At 39.1% G+C, this 20,788-nt stretch overlaps 7 protein-coding genes across 7 annotated transcripts; 3 read left to right on the top strand and 4 right to left on the bottom strand.

Moving 5' to 3' along the window:
* Positions 1–1,283: 1,283 nt before the first annotated feature.
* CLUP02_02496 (uncharacterized protein) lies at positions 1,284–5,878 on the top strand (the record flags this gene model as incomplete). Its single annotated transcript, XM_049281528.1, has 11 exons — positions 1,284–1,305; positions 1,373–1,452; positions 1,509–1,846; positions 1,916–3,272; positions 3,409–4,255; positions 4,332–4,519; positions 4,581–4,744; positions 4,829–4,870; positions 4,948–4,990; positions 5,052–5,217; positions 5,319–5,878. The coding sequence occupies 11 exons, from the start codon at positions 1,284–1,286 to the stop codon at positions 5,876–5,878; spliced, it is 3,807 nt and encodes a 1,268-aa protein (XP_049138671.1).
* Positions 5,879–12,885: 7,007 nt separating this feature from the next.
* Positions 12,886–13,038, top strand: CLUP02_02495 (dienelactone hydrolase; the record flags this gene model as incomplete). The annotated part of the gene is made up of 1 exon (XM_049281527.1): positions 12,886–13,038. The coding sequence occupies one exon, from the start codon at positions 12,886–12,888 to the stop codon at positions 13,036–13,038; it is 153 nt and encodes a 50-aa protein (XP_049138670.1).
* Positions 13,039–13,640: 602 nt separating this feature from the next.
* CLUP02_02494 (short-chain dehydrogenase/reductase family Oxidoreductase) lies at positions 13,641–14,442 on the top strand (the record flags this gene model as incomplete). Its single annotated transcript, XM_049281526.1, has 2 exons — positions 13,641–14,199; positions 14,339–14,442. 2 exons carry the CDS (start codon positions 13,641–13,643, stop codon positions 14,440–14,442), a joined length of 663 nt encoding a protein of 220 aa, XP_049138669.1.
* A 404-nt stretch (positions 14,443–14,846) lies between these two features.
* CLUP02_02493 (uncharacterized protein) lies at positions 14,847–15,176 on the bottom strand (the record flags this gene model as incomplete). Its single annotated transcript, XM_049281525.1, has 1 exon — positions 14,847–15,176. One exon carries the CDS (start codon positions 15,174–15,176, stop codon positions 14,847–14,849), a length of 330 nt encoding a protein of 109 aa, XP_049138668.1.
* Positions 15,177–15,956: 780 nt separating this feature from the next.
* CLUP02_02492 (endo-1,4-beta-xylanase D precursor) lies at positions 15,957–17,465 on the bottom strand (the record flags this gene model as incomplete). Its single annotated transcript, XM_049281524.1, has 1 exon — positions 15,957–17,465. One exon carries the CDS (start codon positions 17,463–17,465, stop codon positions 15,957–15,959), a length of 1,509 nt encoding a protein of 502 aa, XP_049138667.1.
* A 561-nt stretch (positions 17,466–18,026) lies between these two features.
* Positions 18,027–19,664, bottom strand: CLUP02_02491 (uncharacterized protein; the record flags this gene model as incomplete). The annotated part of the gene is made up of 4 exons (XM_049281523.1): positions 18,027–18,504; positions 18,571–19,070; positions 19,133–19,143; positions 19,658–19,664. 4 exons carry the CDS (start codon positions 19,662–19,664, stop codon positions 18,027–18,029), a joined length of 996 nt encoding a protein of 331 aa, XP_049138666.1.
* A 56-nt stretch (positions 19,665–19,720) lies between these two features.
* Positions 19,721–19,888, bottom strand: CLUP02_02490 (uncharacterized protein; the record flags this gene model as incomplete). Its single annotated transcript, XM_049281522.1, has 1 exon — positions 19,721–19,888. A coding segment is annotated over one exon (168 nt), but the record flags the coding sequence as incomplete, so codon positions are not given.
* Between the last annotated feature and the right edge of the window lie 900 nt (positions 19,889–20,788).

Raw genomic sequence — 20,788 nt, 5'->3', positions numbered from 1 at the left:
ATATAATTATAGTTTACTTTAAACTATTTACTAACGAGAATACTCGTTTCTATTTTTATAATATACTAGGTTATTTATTATTATAAACTTTATCTTCTTATCGAACTACTATAATCTCGTCTTTTCTATCGTTTTTATCTTTTTTAACCTTTTTCTTAGCCTTTACCTCCTTTTTAACGATCTTCTTTTCTTACTTAACTAATAATTCCTCCTTAATTTTTATTGTTAGTTTAATACTAATACTTATTAAAAGCCGTATTTTTAGAACATTTCTATACGTCGTTTTGCCTAAAGTTTTAGTTATAATTAGCTTTATACGACCTTTTCCCTTTTTTACTAACTAAGGTTTAATAACTAGCGACTTAATTCTAATTTAAAAAATAATAAAAAGTTAATAATTATCTTTTTTATATAAAATCGCAGCTTTAAAAAGGAATCTCTCTAAACTTATAGCTTTATACGCTACTTTATAATATTCTAAGATATTATAAGGATTCTTTATATTAATTAAAAATACTATCTACTTTATTAAAAGAATTTACTAGTTTATTATAAAATATAAAATAATAGATCGTATTATATCTTAATATAGAATAAACGTCGAGAAGTAATTAAACTAAACTTTCCTAATGAACTTCTTAATAACTTAAATATTAATATAAGTCGTTACTTAGAAACTATTAAGTTCGTTCTTAAAAAAAGGATACGTTATATAATATAATAAAGATATTAATTATTAATAATTACTTTAGCTCCTTTTTTATTTATTAAATACTTCGTTCCCGCTCCTTTAAGCCTATAAAAAGAGATTTTATTAATATCGAAGCTTATACGTTTATACGTTCTTATTATACGAAAAGGGTAGAGCTTATATAAGTATTATTATTAATCGGTCGTTTTAAAATAGCTTTATAAAGAGGTATCGTAAGGTTAATTAGTTTAGTAACGTCTTATATAAAGACTAGAAGTTATTATAAATCTATATTATAATATTTATAAGCGAGCTATTAGTTTAATAACTTAAGTAAAAAGTGATTTTTACTTATAAAAGGGTAAAAAGCAGTAGTTATTTCTATAATAAAGTTATAAAAAGAAGAAAAACTTTTATATTAAGGTATAATATTACGCAATTTTATATACTACTATATAATCTAATATATTACGAAATTAAAGTATCTCTTAAGCCGTAAATCTCTATAACCCCTATTTATAAGTTACTACACTAGTCTAGACCCTATCCTAGGTAGTGGGGTGACCGTAAAATACGATTTCTGCTTTAACATATGAAAAAAGTGTTTTGGCAGAGTGCCTCTTGCAGTCTGCCGTAGGGCCCATCGCTGCGGAAGAAGCTGACACAGCCCTGATTCATCAGCCATCAGCGAGTCGCACGCCGTGGATTTCAGACTTCCCAGGACACTAACGGGTCAATACGCATCAGGTGCGGAGAAGAATGTAGGGGATGTCCTGGTCCCCCCGCAAGTCAAGCCCGGCCTCTGTCGGCATCTCAGGAATCCGATCTGCCCGCACTGTTCCTTGCCAACACCACATCATGGCAATTGAGGCTACCAATCCACTGCTTGAAGCTATTCGAATCGACGGAAGTAAACAATCGAGGCGAGATCACCGCGTTCAGAGAAAGGGAGCATAGAATCAAAACGTCCATGTCTTCAGGGCCCGAAGGAAGTCCCTCCAGCGCCGCGCGAAGAGGTCGACCACGACGCCAGTACAAGTGCGCGCACTGCTCGAAAGCCTTCAAGCGCAGCGAGCACTGCATTCGTCACGAGAGAACCCACACGCACGAGAAGCCTTACGTGTGTCGATACTGTCACAAGTCATACGCGAGGAAGTACGCATTGGCAGAAGCTTTCCGATCTCGGACAAACCACAAGACTTTCTGCTAATTGAGAGCTTCTAGGGACCTTGTTACGAGACACGAGCGCACTCTGCATGCGAAGGAGCAAGCAAAAGAAAAGATTGGAGATGTGGTGACAGTAGCATGCGCGCCACTGGCGCAAGCAACAGTGTTCTCCCCGTCGAAAGGCGATGACTACATGAACATAGACCAAGAGGAAGACGAAAGATCCGGCCAGGAATCTCCAGACTCGCAGTCGCCAGTCGATGGCGTCGCTTCTTCCACAACATCACCATGTTCCAGTCAACGGCGCCGAGCCAACTCACGACGGAAGTCATACTCTCGGCAAGCAGCCGATCCCGACATCGAACTTGAACGAATGTTGATGTCGTTTCAGCCATTAACTGACCAATCCTTCGAGACGCGCAGGGATCCAAGTACTCTTAACCGAGCCACCGAAAGTCGTCCCGCAGACATATTCCAGCATGATGCTCAACAGGAAGGAAACTTGCTGCAGCTTCAGTACTTCCACGACGTCGATCCAGTTGAAGAGTTGCCACCGCTAGACCCAGCGTTATTCATGAACATGGATCTTCCCTTTGAAAGTATTGCAATGGAGATGCCAAGTGAATATCCAACAGAAAACGGGCTTGAGACTGGCGCTTTACGAGAACAACCCCCTCGTCAACCACAAAATCCACCGGAGAAGAGCGGTGCTGCTGATCCATCCACGGAAAACGACGAGCTCTTTTCACCGAGAACACTGGCCCATCTCGGCATGGGCGCATTTGACCTCTCGCCCATACCAGGTGACACTGCGGAGCAGAGAGATGATCGAAGACGAATTCCACGCCATCCCAATACTGAAGACCCTTCAAGCGGAGCCCCCCCTGGATGGGCTAGCTGCCAAATACCCTCGGCTAGCAGCGATCTCCCTTCTCTACTCGAAGACGGGCGTCAACAATATCCGACCGTGACCTTTGACGAAGAGACGTGTGCGTATCTTCGCAAAGACATGTCTTCGCGGCTGAGAATAGCAGCTGGAGACTTCCAACTGCCCACCGCCAAAACGTTGCAGGGCTTCCTATCTGCTTACATGACGAGTTTTCATAGCCACTTTCCGATCATTCATATGCAAACTTTTGATTTGGCACACACTCCGGGCCCCTTGGTGCTTTCCATCTGTTCCATCGGCGCTCTCTATCGCCTAGACCGACGTCGGGCGCGTCATCTTTATGACTTGTCAATCCGCAGTGTGGAACAGGTGCCTCAACCAACCAAGGACGATTCCAAATCCATGGTAAAGGACTACTTCCTTTGGTTTGTGCAAGCGAAAATTCTTCTTAGCTTTTACGCAGTCATGAGCGGGGAGAAGGATCTCGTTGACGCAACGATGAAGGACAATGGCTTCTACACCTTGGTGAGTCAATCTGCACCTTCATGAGCGATAGAAGACTACTTCGAGACAATGATACTTACTAGCGTCTTTCAAAATCTCAAAGGTTTATAACAAAGCTCGAACTGCGGTAGAAAACACTGAAACAGAACCATCCGAGATGACGTGGCACACGTGGATAGAGCTAGAGTCGTGGAAGCGCGCGCTGGGGGGCATCTTCATAGAGAGTACCCTCACTATGGTGATCTACGACGTCAATCCTGGATTTCATGCGACCCAAGATCTGGATATCGAAGCGTATCAAGATGAAAAGATGTGGAACGCGAGGTCACCTGCAGAGTGGCGAGAGCTTCGGACAGCTGCCTCGAAAAGCTCGCCATACAGTCGACGACACACAATCAAAGATGTACTTGTTGACATTCTACTTGAAGGAAGGTATCATGCCGACACGGTACCGTACCGCGTGTCGACCTTTACTGCCCTCGTCTTGACCCATGCGGTCGTCGTTCACATGTGGCAGAGATTACAAGTCTGCCAGGCCCTCGCTTCAACATGTCCGATTGCAAGGAATGATATTGGTGATGAACAAGACCCTCTGAGAGCTTCGCTCCTCAACGGTGCTATGCAGTCGTTGGCTCGGTGCGATGCTTTTCTCCAAGGCGTCAGGAGCGAGTTACGACAACCACGTCCAGAAGAAGACGAGAAGGACAAAGAAATCTCGCTTGTATTCAACTGCCAGGCAGTCTTGCGCATAGCCTACACAAAGCTGTCGAAAATATCCACCACTCCCTGTCGAATCAGCTTGTTGAGCCTTGAGGATAGGGACGTAGGGTCATGCGTGTCATCATTCATTATGGGCAGGATGGAACGAAGCTCCCACATTCTCAAGATGGTTTCGAAGGCCTTCGAAGGCATGGTTGTTCCAGTCAAGATAGGGCATCTTCTGGTCCGGAAGACTGCCGCTTTTCGATGGAGTGTTGAGCATGCTGTGGCAGGGTGGACGGGTGGTAAGTGAATTCGAGATAACCCTTACAGCTGATTGGGAGGGTCCGTTCATGATGCTGATCTCCGTGCTGCAAACAGCTCTTCTAGTATCAAAATGGGCTCAGTCCATAGAACAGGACAAGATAGCCGGGATGCAGCCAATTCAGAGCGAGCTGGAGCTATTAGCCTTGATCAGAGAGACTCTAGATGAGGCCGAGTGCGATATCGGGGAGGGCACGACTCTTGCTGCCGGAATCGCCAGGATGTGGGGCTGGTTTCTGTCAGACGTAGGTGATACTATTTTGTTTTCATGCATCGTTGCAAACTGATATACTGATAACTTCCTAGGTCTGGGTGTGGGGCATTACGCCACGGATGGGAGGAATACTGAGCCAACTGGCCGATGCGTATCAAGACGCGTATGATGCCAGCTGCCGTAAACCTACCGGCGTGACGTACAACGCGGAAAAGACGGGTGGAAGTTTACAACAAATCTCTTTGTTGCAAAACGTGTATTGCTAGTGGTCAACTACCTCAAGCGCTGTAATGATGGCTTGGGAACCATACATTAAACTCATCTCACTCCCTCCACCAAGGGATCTAGATGCAGAGATTCTCCACATGTTGCGATGTACATTGTCATGACTCCAAGGGGTTTGAAGGGGAAAACAAATTCAGTCGTAGGTCAATCGCATTCTGCCAAATGAACTTCAAGCACGGTGGCATCAGGAAGTGTGGCGTCTGAGTTGACCATCCTCGTGTGGAGATTCGATGGGTCGAGGATGGGCAGGATATGACATGCTAGTCGGATCGTGAAAGGGCGGATCGAAGGGAATACATTTGTATCTAGATGCGTTCTCAGAAGCTTCGATACAGATCAGTCGCGGAGGTCCTGAATCCCAGCTAAGTCCTGAAGTTTGGCACGGAGACGCAGGATTGGGCCATACAGCTACCCCGCAAGTACCGGTCTATCGCCGCCTGAATTGTTGGCACCCACACGTCTTACCTATACTCTTCACCCACCGGCCTCATCTCGAAATACGCAAGAAATTCGAATCAACATGTCCAGATCCGATGGAATGGCAGTTGCCCTTAAAGATCTGGAGTCGAAAGCACGGGGGGAGGTCCAAGTCTCCGCTCTCAGAGGCGGCGAGTTCACCCTCCCCAAGCGGTTCTTCGTCGCGGGGGTGTCTGAGGACGAGACCTCGCTTGTGCCATCACTCTCTTTCCTCATCTCGCAGAATTCATTCGAAGGGGGTCATCGACGCATTCTTTACGATCTGGGCTTGAGACGGGATATTGGTCGCTATTCTACGCCGATACAAAACCACACAAAGAATCGTCAGCCGATGACCTTATTACCGGACGTCCGACAGAGCCTGATCGATGGAGGTCTTGATGTGGCAGCTATCGACGAAGTTATACTCAGCCACGTCCACTGGGACCATATTGGAACTCCTTCCGACTTTCCCAATGCTCGCTTTCGAGTTGGTCAAGGATCGCTTGAATTGCTTAGCCAGGGGATGAATGGGCATATGTCTCTGTCGGATTGGAAGTCCAATTCGACCGCGGCATACAGCCGACTGCGCAGGGGCCAATTGGGGGCCCTATTTACGATTATCGTAGCTAGCCCAACCTACGGTTAGAACCTCCTTTTTATACCTACGACGCAGATATTTAGATAGTTTAATTAATCTCTTTATTAACTATAGTTTAAACTAACTACCCTATAAGAAGGATATTAATACTAATTAGTAATTAAATTCTATTATTATAGATTAGTAAGGTATCTCGCTACGTAAAAGAGATAACTTTTTAATACTATATAGGATAAGAGATTCGTATTAATTAACCTTACGGAAGTAAACGAAAAAAGAGGCGATTCTTAAATACTATATAAAATTAAATAATCGTAGCCCTTTATTACTTATGAGAGGTCGATATTTATTATATTAAACTATATTAATTAATAGAACTACTTAACTAACTAGCCTTTTATTATTACCCTAAGTAGCTTTTTTACTAAACGACTTTTCTATAGCCGGCCTGCGATTAAAAATTAACTAGTTAAATTAGGAAAAAGGAAATACCTATATGACGACTACCTACTTAATTAATTAGCGCAACGAACGAGCTTAATAATATAATATAAAAAAGTACTACGCAATTAAAAAAGGGGATCTCTAAACGTAAATATTCTTATTTAGTAATAAAAATAATTTTATAAGAGTTATTAAGCTAAGAGATTTATAATATAAAAAAGTTTATTATTATAAGGATTTTATAAATACGATTTTAAGCCCGCGATCTAAACGACCTTTTTATAACTCCCTTAACTACCCCCTAAGTATTATTTAAGAATATAGTATAAGGGACGGTTTAATAAGAAAAGAGGGGATTTAAAGGTCTTAATAGTATTAAACTAAGAGTATTACGGATCTCGGAGATTAACTTAAAAAAAAAGTAGCTACTTTAAAATAGTCTTATAACCTCTTGCTAGAGTTATTATTAGCTTAAAAAAAAGCTAAAAAGACGAGGATTTAAGGGGAAAAGAAAAGAATCCTCTAAAGGGCTACTAAAGGGCTTCTTTTTTATACTAGCTCCCAGTACGAAATTACTAATTTTAAAAAATTAACTAAAGAAGCTATTTAGAAATTATAGAGAGTACGAGGCTTAAAAAGCTAAAAGTATACGGAATAATAAAAATTAATAACTAATAAAAATCCCGAGACTAATTATTATATTTTCTTACGGTAATATAAACGTCTACCGCTACTATTATTAAAAAGAACTACTAAAACCTACCCTTTTATATTAAATAAAAAGGAGGATCTTAGTAAGTATAATAGCTAGCGATTTAGAAGGGTAGTAATAATTACTAAAAATAATAAAAACGAGAGTAGTAGCGAGATAGTAAGAGGAAGCGGGAATTTCTTAAACCCTAATAAATTCGTTAAGTAGCGAAAGTATAGATTTATTACGACTAATACGCGGATTAAATATATCCCTATTAAAATTAAATATATTAGTAATTATTAATATAGGTATAAGCTAGAGCACGACCCTTAGCGAGTTAGGGTAAAAAAAAAGAGGATAAAACCCGATCTTAAATAAAATCCTAATCTCTTATAAATAAGTAAATATTAACCCGGACTATTAGGGGACGTAGATATATAGAATCGCAGATTAGCCTAATGGTAAGTAAATTAACGCGGTATTAATCTATTTAACTAAGGTTTATAAAAAAAAGGGGCTATAGGGGTAACCCCTATTCTACGAGGTCGCAGACGACCTTAACTACTAGCTAAACGAATAGTTCGTAAATATAAGCCTAGGAATTATAAAAGTAGTTAATAAATTCCTCTACGGGCGAGGGGTATTACTAGCGTAATTATAATTATAAGAGCTATACGAAATACTAATAGCGATAATTATAAAAGAGGAATTCGTATTATAGAACTAAGTATAGGTTAATAGAGCGTATAATCGCTTTAACGAATTTAAAAAAAAGGTAAATAACTTAGATTTCCTCCCTATAATTACTAACGAAAATCTATTATCGCAAAAAGATATACCGGAGTAAAATATAATACTAAAAGTACGATAATTAATAATTCTACCTATTTCGATCTATAACTCGTTACTGCTATTAATACGAAATTCGGCGCCGATTAGCTAATAAAAAAAGAAGTAAACGACTTAAAGTTATTAATAATACGTAATAACGCAAAGATCGTATATAAATACTAAAAATCTAGTAATAAATACGAAGTAATTTATAGACCTTAAAAAGATCTTCTTAAAAAAAAGATTATACTCTAGGGGGAAGTATAAGGTCTTATAAAAAGCCCTAACGATATTTTACGATTATTATAAAAAAGTCGGAATTAGGGAATATTAATACTATTTAGTAATTAATATCGTACTCGTAAATAAAGTTTTTAATTATTATTATAAAGCGGTACGTAATCTTAATTAAAACGACTTTCTTAGTATAATTAACGTAATCTAAAGCTATTTTAAGACTTATAATAAGAACCTAGAGCTCCTATTTAAACTATAAGCGATTTCTTTCGTATTTATAGCTAAGATAATAGAGGGTAAATCGCGAGTAGAGATCCTTAAAGAGCTTATTAATCGAATTAATAAGCTAATAAAAACCTAGCTAAATAAGGGGATAAACGAGTAAAAAGTTAAATATCTTTATACCGTAGTTTAATATATATTAAAAATAAAAATAACCCTATACTAAGTACCTAAAAACTACGAGACGCTCTACTCGAGGCTAAGATTTAGTTTTAATATTAAAACGAAAATACCGCGCTAAACCTATTTCTAAATATATAACGGCCCTTATTAATAATATTAAGTCGATCGAACGTATAATAAAAAAAAAAAAAAGGCTAGATATAGTAATTACTAATAAGGAGGCCTAGATTTATTAAATAAGTAGAGATTTAACTTACGGGTAGGGTAATAAAAAAAGTAATACTATATTTATAAAAAAAATAGATATTAATTAAGTAACTACTCTAAGGAAGAGCGTATTAAATTATATAAATAGTATAGAAAGTCGAGGGTAGTAGATAGTAAAACTAGCCCTCGTCGGTTTAACTAATTCCTCGTTATATATAAGGGCAGATCCGGGGGTACGGAACTTAGTAATAGTAGCTAAAGTAGTAGCTTAAAGTATATACCCCCCATAAGAGATTTAAAAAATAAAAAAGATCTTACTCCCTATACTAATAAATTAAATTACGACGAAATCGACGATATTAACTACTTTTTTTTTACCCCGTTAATATCTAGAGAATATATAAGGCTAAACGAATAAAGGGTAGTAAAAGCTCTTAATAAATAAGCTTTTATTTATAGATAGTAAGGGAAGGTCCCTTAAATAACGAATACGGAGGCGGCTAAAAAGGTAAATCTAATTGGGCAAAAGCCTATTTTCTTAACGATTAAAGAGAAGACGCTATTTTTCTTAATATTTAAAAAAAAAGAATATAATACTAAGCAAATCTAGGGGTAGCTAGAGGGGTCCTTTTTATACTACTTAGATCTTTTAAATACTAAGCTCGTATAGGCATTTTATATAAGTAAAAAGTACGGCTTAAATAATTTCTATAGGATTATCCTAAACACTAGGGTATCGTAATAATTAATTAAAAAAAAAAGGTAATTCTAAGCGCTATAAAAGATCGCACTAATAATACTTAATACGTCGATAGTAGGTATTACGAGGATTAGTTTTAGCCTAAGTAAGGAAATCGTCGCCCTAGGTATAATAAAAATAGAGATATATTTTAGAACGATAACTTTTTATATTTTACTTATTAATACCCTATTTCTCTTATATTTAAAAAATATAAATCGACTAGGTATTATATTCGATAATACGAAGAATGGAATCTTTAGTAATAAGCACTTCGAGATAGTTAAATAATAATAGGGGTATACGTTTATAAAGCTCACTAACGACACGAAGTTAATTAATTATTTAACGAAAAGTAAGCTTAGTAAACTATATTAGAGATTTAGGTACCCGTCGGTTATGAGGCTATATAACTTCTTAAAGTAATTAGGTAATAATAATATCGAAATAGGGGTGCTAAAGTAGTTAATAAAAATATACTACTAATATTAGATAAATACGCAGAGCCCACGCAGATTTAAGTTTAAATTACGTAATAAGCTTAACTTTAACTAAGAAATCGTCGTCGATATTTTCTACTTAAATAGTTAGTTAGTATTATATATAATTAACGTAGCTATATCCTTTTAAATAGGGCAATTCCTCTAGGATTTATAAATAAAAATAGTATGGGTAGCCCTATAAAAAAGCTAGATCGATATATACTAAAGACTACTAGATAGTATTAGAACTAACGCTAGTACTAGCTTTAAATTAATAGAATTTAGGGATAATACGACGGCCTACGGTATATAGCTAAAAGTCGTACTTATTAAAGCGTACTATAATATTAAAAAGGTAAAAAGGGCATACTAATAGTTAAAAAGGGCGTTTAGAATTATTAAAAAGGAAAATCCGGATTTTACTAATAACGAATACCTCTAGTTAGTACTTAAATATTATAACGATACTATAAGGCCTAATAGACTTATACTAACGCTATTAGTATTTAGAGTATATTTAAAAACGACCTTAGCCTCGCTACTATTACTAAGTATAAGCTAATAAGCCTAAGTAATTAAAAAAATAATATAAGTATTACGCGAGGTAAGTATAAAAAGGTAAATTAACGAGGTAATTACTATACGTAATAGGCCCGATATAAAGGGTAATTTAAATATACTATTAAATTTAGATATACGAGTATAGTATAAAATTACTTAATAATAAGCTAGGCTATATAAGTTAATTTCCGTTAATAAGCGCTCTTATATAATTATAAGAAATCGTAACTAGCTACTCGAAGTATTAATTACAGTAGTTAGACCGTATTATATAGATCTTAACGAGGTAATTTTTAATTTATAAAAAGAAAAAGAGCTAAGGGAAACTATATAACCCGTAGTAGAGGCATAGGAAATTATCCTTAACGAAATCGTTATAGTAGTACTAATAAACGACGAGAAAGAGGAAATTACTAAAAGAGTACTAATATTACTAATAAGACGTTATAAAAGACTACGACGGTAAGCCTTAACGCGGTAATTTATTATTAATAATAAAGTAATTAACACTTTTTATATAGTAAAAGAGAAAGCCGATTTCGAGCTAATAGTTAAACTACGTAAAGAAAGCGTAATTATAACTATTAAAAAGCCGTATAAGGGATTAGATCTAATTAAAATAAATACTTTTCGCAATCGAGGGGTCTATCGATTTATCCTATATAACTTAGAAAAATATATAAACCTCCGCATATTTAAATTAAAAATAGTTCGTAAAATTTAAAAAAAAAGAACACCCTAGCTATATAAGAAATTTAGATACGTAATTTAGGGGTACGGTAATATTAAAAAAGCAACGCTACTTATATAATCGCCTACTATATAGCACTATAACTAACGATTAATAATAGTACTAATAGTATTACTATAAAAAAAGGGATACGAGATTTAGAGCCGTAATATTACCTAGGCCTATACTCAATCGGCTATAGGACTTATAAGGAAAATCCTAGCCTATTTACTAAAAGAAATAGCTAATAAGTACTTAGAAAGTACGATTATTAAAATACTTAAGCCACTATATAGGCTCGCAAAATTAGGCACCTATTAATAAGCTATATATTACGATTTTTATATTAATTAACTATTAATAATTACTTCTACGTATAACCCGTACTTATTAATTATAAAATACGAAAGTAATTAATTTAGGATCGTTAGAATATAGACTAACGATATATTAGGCCTATTTAATATTAACTTTATAAAAAAAGAGGATAAGGAGCTTTAAAAAGCGGGCTTTATAATAAAATTAAAAGAGGTCTTTATAATAAATACCCCCCTAGTATTTAATAGCGGGATTCTTATAATTAAAAAAGAAACTATCGTTTTTTAATAAAAAAAGTAGGGCGAGAAGATTAACCTCGTTAATCCGAATATAACTAATATTAAAAAGCGGTATAAAACTAAGCTCGCGCGAGGGGTATATATTATAAATATTTATTAACTTAAGGCGATTTTAACTACGTTAGGGTAGTATAAGCTATAAATCTAACTAAATAAAACGTCGAGGTACTTAATAAGCGGCTTAAGTAATAATAAACGAATCTCGATTGAGGTCTTATTTACTACCTAATCGACTTTATAATTAATAAGCTTTATATCTTTATTAATAAGTTATTTATAAATAATAACGACCTTACTTCGTAATTAGGGTATATTATTATTTTAGTTAATAAGAGTATAAGTAAGAGCGAATTTACTATATATAATAATATAATCTACTACTTATTAATTAAAAATAAGTAAGTAATAAGAAATATATTAATATTAGAGGTTTATAATATAGTTAACGGTATTAACCTCTCTTACGTAATTTTAATAACGCTAAAAAAAATTACCGATCGAATTAGCCTTTTACTTATTCTAACGGTTATTTATACCGATTCTTATTTACTATACGAATACCTTATTAAATTAAGAACGACGAAAGAAAAGAGGCTTATAATTAATATTATAGCCCTTAAATAATTATATAAAAAGCGCGAGATACTCGAGATTTATTAAATTAATAATAAAAATAACTTTATAAACGCTTTTATAAAAGTAGTACTAAATAAGGGATTAGAGTAATTCGTAAGTAATAAAAAAGTTATTATATAAATAGAGGGATAGGTTATATAAAAAGAGTAAAGAAAAGGGGGAAAAAGAGACGACTTAATAAACGGGCCCGAGGTCGAATTATATTTCTAACTATAATAATTAAATTAATAAAAAAAAGACAAAGTTAGTATCGAATTAAAAGTTTAATTTAACCGTAGTATATAACCGACTATATAGGGGCTAATTAGGAGCCCTATTTATAATTATTATAGCTAGCCTAACTTATAGTTAGAACCTCCTTTTTATACTTACTATATAGATATTTATATAGTTTAATTAATCTCTTCGTTAACTACGGTTCGAACTAACTACCCTATAATAGGGATACTAATAGGTGGAGATTGAAACAGCCATGGGAACCACTGGTCAACCGTTCACGATGGCACTTTATGGCGGAACACCTCACGGCTTTGCTACACATCCTGATCTCAACAATCCTGTGCAAAAGGCTGCGAAAGAAGATGCTTTTCTCCAAGCGGTTCGCTTCTTCGAGACATGGTTATGAGAACATCGGTTCACTCAAGTAAATGAACATGCTTGCATACAGCTATTGGCAAGTACCCATTTGCTCAGGGGTCCTGAACAGCTAGAGAAAGGGCATGAGTCATCGCTATGGCACTACTTAATCATTCAATCAACTGTGTTACACTACCACCCCTTCGAGTGGCTACGAGACGTGCGAGACTGGAGCCATGTTTTGCAAAAGAAGTTAGAACAACATATATCTATCTTAAATGTATATTCGGAATCGCCCAGCAACATCATTTTCGTTAATATGGGACATGTTGAACCAATATCCCGGTACGTAAGTTTCGGTTGTCAGCGGGCTGCATTAGCGTGCATTGGGGGCGAACGGTGGCTGACAGTGGAGCTGTTCATATTCTCGAGTTTGGCAGTAGAGATCGTGAGATCTAGTGAGAAGCATCAAAGCAATGACGTGACACAGAGAAGGTCTCGATTATTTATAGAAGGTCTCGTCTACCATCGCGTTCACCTCATACTATGCTCACGTGTTCCTCACTGTTGTGTTCTTCTGCTACTCTTTGCTTTCCTCACCTCTAGGCCCATTGAAGCCATATCTTGAACCCGATAGTCTACATTACCGAAATGTCTCTCACATTCAGCGAGAAAGTCATCATTGTGATTGGCGCTGCATCTGGAATGGGCTTAGCTACCGCAAAGACTCTACTTGATGAAGGTGCCAAGGTTGGAATGTCTGACGTCAACAGCGCGGCTCTTGAAAATGCAGTCAAGGGACTTGGCTCAGAGCAACAAGAGAGAGTCTTCTCTAGAGCCTCAGATGTCACAAACCGTGCATCAATCCGCAGCTTCCTAAGACAAACAAAGTCGCATTTTGGCAAGGTCGATGGTGTCGCCAACTTTGCCGGTTGTGGTGGCCATGAATTGGGCACCCAGTCGGTCTGGGAAACCAGCGACGCCGAATTCGACTTCATCACCAATCTCAATATCAAGGGAGCATTTCATGTACTCGCTGAAGCTCTTATGCCCGACTTCCTATCTCACGGCGGGAGTTTTGTTCATGTTGGAAGCATGTTCTCACTCCAAGGCTTCCTGAAGGGTGCGGTATTTGCCGCTTCCAAGCATGCGTCCCTGGGTATGGTTCGCAGTGCGGCTAAAGAAGTCGGCGACAGAGCCAGAGTCAATTGTGTGTTACCGTAAGTCATTCGCACTCTTCCATTTGGTTGAATGATGCTGATGAAGCGGCAGTGGTGCTATTGACACGCCGATGCACCAAGCCAATTTGGCTAGAGTTCCTAAGGACTTTCCTGCCCCAACACTCGTAGGGAAGGCCCAAGAAGTAGCCGATGTGACCGTTTTCATGCTCAGCGACAAGAGCACTTTTGTCAATGGAGCCGCTTGGAGTGTTGACGGGGGTGCCGGTCTGTGATCAAGCCCATGCTCGCATCTCGCAATTGCAATTGGTTCGTGTTGCTTAGGTTGAGGCATTGGTCTTCAGACAACTCCCTTGCAACAGCACTTTACACCGTCTCCTACTTCAGACCTGAACTCAATGTAAGCTGAAAATAATCATGCAAGTCAAGACCTTAGCACTTTCATTTTCATAGTGAATGAATCTTGACTCTGTTCACTTGATTTGAGACAAATCAATGACTCTCTCTTTTGGTCCTTTGTGAACATCTGTTTCATATGTCACAAGGATTTTTTCATTACTGCTACTATTTCAATAGAGCTCCAGTCCGAACTGAGGTAGTTTTCACTTCATTCCTCCGTCCATGGCTGTTGGATGAAGTCGCTCCTTCCGTTCGAAGATGTCATGCCCTAAACAGCCACTCAAAGAGTAGCCTCCTTCGCGTCCTCGCCGATCAAGAAAACAGGCTCCTTGTTGCTGTAGTTGGGGACGTCCTGCATGACCTTGGCCGTGTCGGGTGAAGCGAGCGCCTTGTGAATGCTCTCAACGCTGTCGAAGGTGAGAATGCCGGCGAAGGCGTACTTGGGCTGCTTTCCGTCGGGGGACGCCGAGTACTTGGTGACCTTCCAGGACTTGACGCCGGCGGACTTCCATGTGGCAGCGGCCATGGGCATGTGGCTCTCGACGTAGTAATCGATGTTGTACTTGGCATCGGCCTCGTTGGGGTAAAGGACAGAGACAGTGGCTGGCATTTTGTCGAGTTTTTTGTTTTTTGTTCAGTTGCCTGGACGAATAACGCGTTTGGGTTGTTGGCGGGTGAGTGATTGGAGCTAAGTCTGTTGATAGGTATTTCGAATTGAATTAATCGTCGTGACTCAAGTCTAGACCGCCGGGATCCGAAAGGGATAAATACCTCCGCCCGCCATCCCCTCACTGACGTAAGACACAACTACGTATTTCCATTGGGCGGAGACACGGCTTACCAATTCTCCCTTCTGTCGCAGTCTTTTAGGTTTCCACTCCGTGGATTCCGGTGCGAATGGTGGCCCTTGACAGCGTGCCAGGTGGAGCGGATTCGGGCGCTCCGTGCTCCGTCTCTCGAATCTCGACTTGATCTCCCGTGCCTCGGCATGCCTCGGACACACGGAGTTCTGAGCGGGGAAGCTTGTTTTGCTAAACCCCGCTTCTCAATCAGTCGGACCATCATAGTAATCAATGATAGTTGATTGACATGGAGCTTATCGGTATGGCTTCCAGCTAACTACGCTGCCACATGGTACAGGATTGATTGAAGTTCCGGTAGGCGGTCTGATGTGGCAATATGTCAAGAGCGTCACTTGTATACACCCTAAAAGAAATATTACATCAAGAACTAAAGTAGATATTTTAGTAAGTGGTTGCAGTTTCATCGTTCGAATTGAATCATCCACAGAATACTAATAATCCGTTGATGGCCCAGCGTAAATATCTGAGTCCACATGCGGGTTCATTCTTTTGACGGTTCATACCAACGTACTCGATTATTGTCCCATTTACTGCGGGTGTGCAACAGAAAGGTTATCATAGAGAGCCCCGGTCCGGAACACTCGCACTCCCGTGGTACCCTTTGTACTCTTCGAAACGACGTGTGTCAGCTTAGGGGCGCTCATATCATCAACAAAGACTTTGACCTCCTTGTTGATGACAGTCACCCTTAGATGGTAGTCAGTTCCAGTCTGGATCGGCGTCTGGACAGATGCTAGTTGAGTCCAACCCTGGTCCATTTGACCTAGAACGACCTCGCCTGATGCGTCAATTGCAGCGTAGAACCCAGTCAAGCTGTCGATTCCTGCTGAAGCACTCGTAACGCCGAAAAGAACTCCCGCATCACCGGAATCTTGAGCGTTTGACCCAACATCTGGATCAACGAGGGCGATGTCGATGTCAAACACCAAATCCTCGAATCCTGTGTTCTGAAGGGCCTTTCCACTTGTGGCCTTTTCCGCCTTAAGCTTCCCGTCCTTGACTGAGAAGGACCCTTCAAAAGAGGTGTTCCAGCCAATCAGGTTCCCGTCCTCAAAGTTGTCCTTGACCAGCATCGTGACTGGCTTGATTGTCCCATCCTCATTGAAGTACATCCTATCATAGGCAAGATGACGATGGTTGCAATCACTATCGCCTAATGGCCTGCGGTGATAGAAGATGTACCGGATGTCCGTTCCGGGGACTTTGATGACCCCGTTATGGCCAGAACCAGTTGCTACAGCGGTATCCTGCTGGAGAATCTTGGCTTCCCGGTTAAAAGGGCCAATGGGTGAATCCGAAATGGCGTATGAGACTGAGTAATCCGGGCCCGTCCATCCCCCTTCAGACCACATGAGGTAGTACTTCCCATTGCGCTTGAACATCAGGGAACCCTCAACATAGTTCTCGGGTGTGATTTCTTTGAACTGGCTCCCGTCTGAGAAGGTGCCGATGCTAACCATATCGCTGTTCAGCTTGGCAACATTGGCATGCGCGTGGCCACCATAGTAGATATACGCCTGACCATCATCGTCGATGAAGACATCTTGATCGATGGGTTGTGCCCCATTATGGTACTCGCCAATGAGCGGCTTCCCGATCGCATCTTTGTAAGGGCCCTCGGGCTGGTCTGCTACGGCAACACCAATACCGCCAACCTGCTTTTCTCCCTCTTGGATATCATTGGCTGCAAAGTACAGGTAGTATTTTCCGTCGCGTTCAATATGGGCGGGCGCCCACATGGCTCTGTTTGCCCAAGATACCTGGGCTTTGGTAATGATGTCCGCATGTTTGGTCCAGTGCACTAAGTCGGTCGAAGAGAAAGCATCTAGATAGGTCTGCTCGTCATAGGCGTAGGATGAGGTCGGGAATACCCAATACTGGCCCTTGTAGACGCATGTGTCGGGATCGGCGTACCACCCGTCCACGAAAGGGTTGCCGGCTTCCGAAGTGGTGAAATCTGGGAGCGCTCGCCTCATGATTGCGGCGTATGAACCACTGGAGAAGAGAATGGCTGTCGTGTAGAATGGTAATTTCATTTTCGGCGAGTCTGAGTGTCAGATGTTGAGATGGTGGCGTTATTGAGGGGTAGCTGCTGTGCATTTGGAACAAAGACTGCCTTTTGTACGTACAAATGCTACCTTGACCTTGAAGTTGCACCCAATATTATAGAAGAAAGCTTGCCTTGCTGCGTCACGTTGCTGCAAGAGGGCACATCGCACGTTTAAATGACATTTTTGGATTCCCAAAGTCCAGCTTACCCAAGTCCCCTAATAACGTGCAGGAGGATTTTAGCGCTCATCTGTAATTCTGCTGCCTGGCGGCCATGACACTCTAGGGGAACTTTGGAAGCAATTATTTTTATGCTAATCCACCATGACGATCACTCTCGAGTACTAGACATGGGATTGAACGTGTTCTTCTGACGAATTGGGACCGAGGAACCTTCCACTGAAACGCTGTATACTCAAGCTACTCTTTCAAGCCTTCTAGAGAAGGATTGGCAATTGCAACATTGTCTGAGTAATTATTGGAAGAAACTTTGGACAACTGCTGTGCAAAGAGAACAACGAGAACTTTTGTACTTAAAATGCTTGGAACTACTCCGGTCTTCTGGATAACTTCATAGAACCACTGTACTCCGTCTCATCGTGTCCACGGTTGAAAACGCCAGGTGGTATCGTTGCATTCCCTCTCTTTGGGTCAAACCTCACATCACCTACTTTCCACGGCCTTGGGACCTGGTTATGTTGACCCGCCCGAGTCTCGGTCAATGGGTCCTTCCACTCCGCTAACTCCAGATCAGATCTTGACCTCCTCAAACCTGGGCTCGCTACGGTAGCTGTTGCAATCGAGGCTGCTCCTAGACGGCGCATCATGGACTCTTCGTCACTAGCGAATCGAGCCGGTGGTGCTTTGTGGTCCCGTACCAATGCTCTCAGTATTGGCATGGTTGCAGCGATGATGGTGACAACACTTTCTGCTGCACCCCAGATCACCAACTCGACAGTATCGATAATGTCGAAAGCTCCTATCGCAGCAATCGTTCGGATCTTGATAAAAGATACAGCACCGGCGCTGGTAGAAGTATTCGTCAGCCACGTGGATCCCAACTTCCAAGCGGATCGTTGAAGCACAACTCACAATACGCCCATGCTCATAGCAATTAAAACACCAAATTTCTCTTTTTTGGTCATAGTAAGTCCCCATATAATCTTCCAAGGCAAGATGGCCAGTACGATATCCATCCCTCCAGAGTACGATGCCGTGAAGACGTTGTAGTTCATCATGATGCTCTTCGGCCAGCAGGTGCCAGGTGTTGAGGCTGTCCTCCAAGTCTTCTCAACAGGCCAACATTGTATCCAGGTGAAGAGCACGTTGACGCCGAGGAAAGTGTTGATTGAGATGATGATGAACCACACAAGCAACTTCATCCATCGTTCGGATGATTCTCGTGTGATTCGAAGCAGGGTCAGCGCGAAAGATGTCTTGCTCCAAGCTGCTGCGATGATTGAAAACGACCCAGAAAGGTTGGCGTAGAGTAATAGCCATGACCAATTTCCCGGTGTGATATCCCAGTTATGCTTGCCAAAGTCGTATGACACGTCGATAGAGATGAACGATCCCAGAGCTAGCAGAGCGCACTAATCAAGGCGTCGTTAGGTACTAGCAACTTCGTTATTAGTCGCAATCGAGGTAGTCTTACTGTTGGTATCCCTATTATAGGGTAGTTAGTTCGAACCGTAGTTGACAAAGAGATTAATTAAACTATATAAATATCTACGTAGTAGGTATAAAAAGGAGGTTTTAACCGTAAGTTAGGCTAGTTACGATAATCGTAAATAGGGCCCCTAATTAGCCCCTATATAGTTAGCTATATACCGCGGTCGAATTAGATTTTTAATTTAATACTAACTTTCTCTTTTTTTTATCGATTTAACTACTGTAGTTAGAAGTATAATTCGACCTCGGGCCCGTTTACTAAGTCGTCTCTTTTTCCCCCTTTTTTTTATTCTTTTTATATAACTTATCCCTTTGTTCGTATAGTAACTTTTTTATTATTTATAAATTATTCTAATCCCTTATTTAGTATTATTTTTATAAAAGCGTTTATAAGGTTATTTTTATTATTAATCTAATAGATCTCGAATATCTTGCGCTTTTTATATAATTACTTAAGGGCTATAATATTGATTATAAGCCTCTTTTCTTTTATCGTTCCTAATTTAACAAGGCATTCGTATAGCGAGTAGGAATTAGTATAAATAATTATTAGAATAGATAGAAAGCTAATTTAATTAGTAATTTTCTTTAGCGTTATTAAAATTGCGTAAGAAAAGTTAATACCGTTAACTATATTATAAACCTCTAACGCTAGTATACTTCTTATTACCCGCTTATTTTTAATTAATAAGTAATAAATTATATTATTATATATAATAAATTCGCTCTTACTTATATTCTCGTTAACTAGGATAATAATATACCCTAATTACGAAATAAGGTCGTTATTATTTATAAATAACTTATTAACGAAAACGTAGAGCTTATTAATCGCAAGGTCGATTAGGTAATAAATAAAACCTCGATCGAGATTCGTTTATTATTACTTAAGCTACTTATTAAGTACTTCGACGTCTCGTTTAGTTAGATTTATAGCTTATATTATTTTAGTATAGTTAAAAGTCGCTTTAAGTTAATAAATATTTATAATATATACCCCTTGCGCGAGCTTAGCTTTATACCGCTTTTTAATATTAATTACGTTTAGATTAATAAAGTTAATCTTCTTACCCTACCCCTTTTATTAAAAAATAACGGTTTCCTTTTTAATTATAAAAATCCTACTATTAAATACTAGGGGGGTATTTATTATAAAGACCTCTTTTAGCTTCGCTACGAAGCCCGCTTTTTAAAGGTCCTTATCCTCTTTCTTTATAAAATTAATATTAAATAGGCCTAATATATTATCGGTCTATATTCCGACGATCCTAAATTAGTTACTTTTATACTCCGCGATTAGTAAGTACGGGTCGTACGTAGAGGTAATTATTAATAGTTAATTAATATAAAAATCGTAATAGGTAGCCTATTAATAAGTACCCAATTCTATGAGCCTATATAGTAGCTTAAGTACTTTAATAATCGTACTTTTTAGGTACTTACTAGCTATTTCCTTCGGTAAATAGGCTAGGATTTTCTTTATAAGCCCTGTGGCCGATTAGGTATATACCTAGGTAATATTACGGCTCTAAATCTCATATCCCTTCTTCCGCAACGATGCTATTAGTACTATTATTAATCGTTAGCTATAGCGCTATATAATAAGTAATTATATAAGTAGCGTTGCTTTTTTAACGTT

This window comes from Colletotrichum lupini, chromosome 2, assembly GCF_023278565.1.
Source record: "Colletotrichum lupini chromosome 2, complete sequence".
Classification (NCBI taxonomy): domain Eukaryota; kingdom Fungi; phylum Ascomycota; class Sordariomycetes; order Glomerellales; family Glomerellaceae; genus Colletotrichum; species Colletotrichum lupini.
This window is presented reverse-complemented; position numbering and strand designations above follow the sequence as displayed.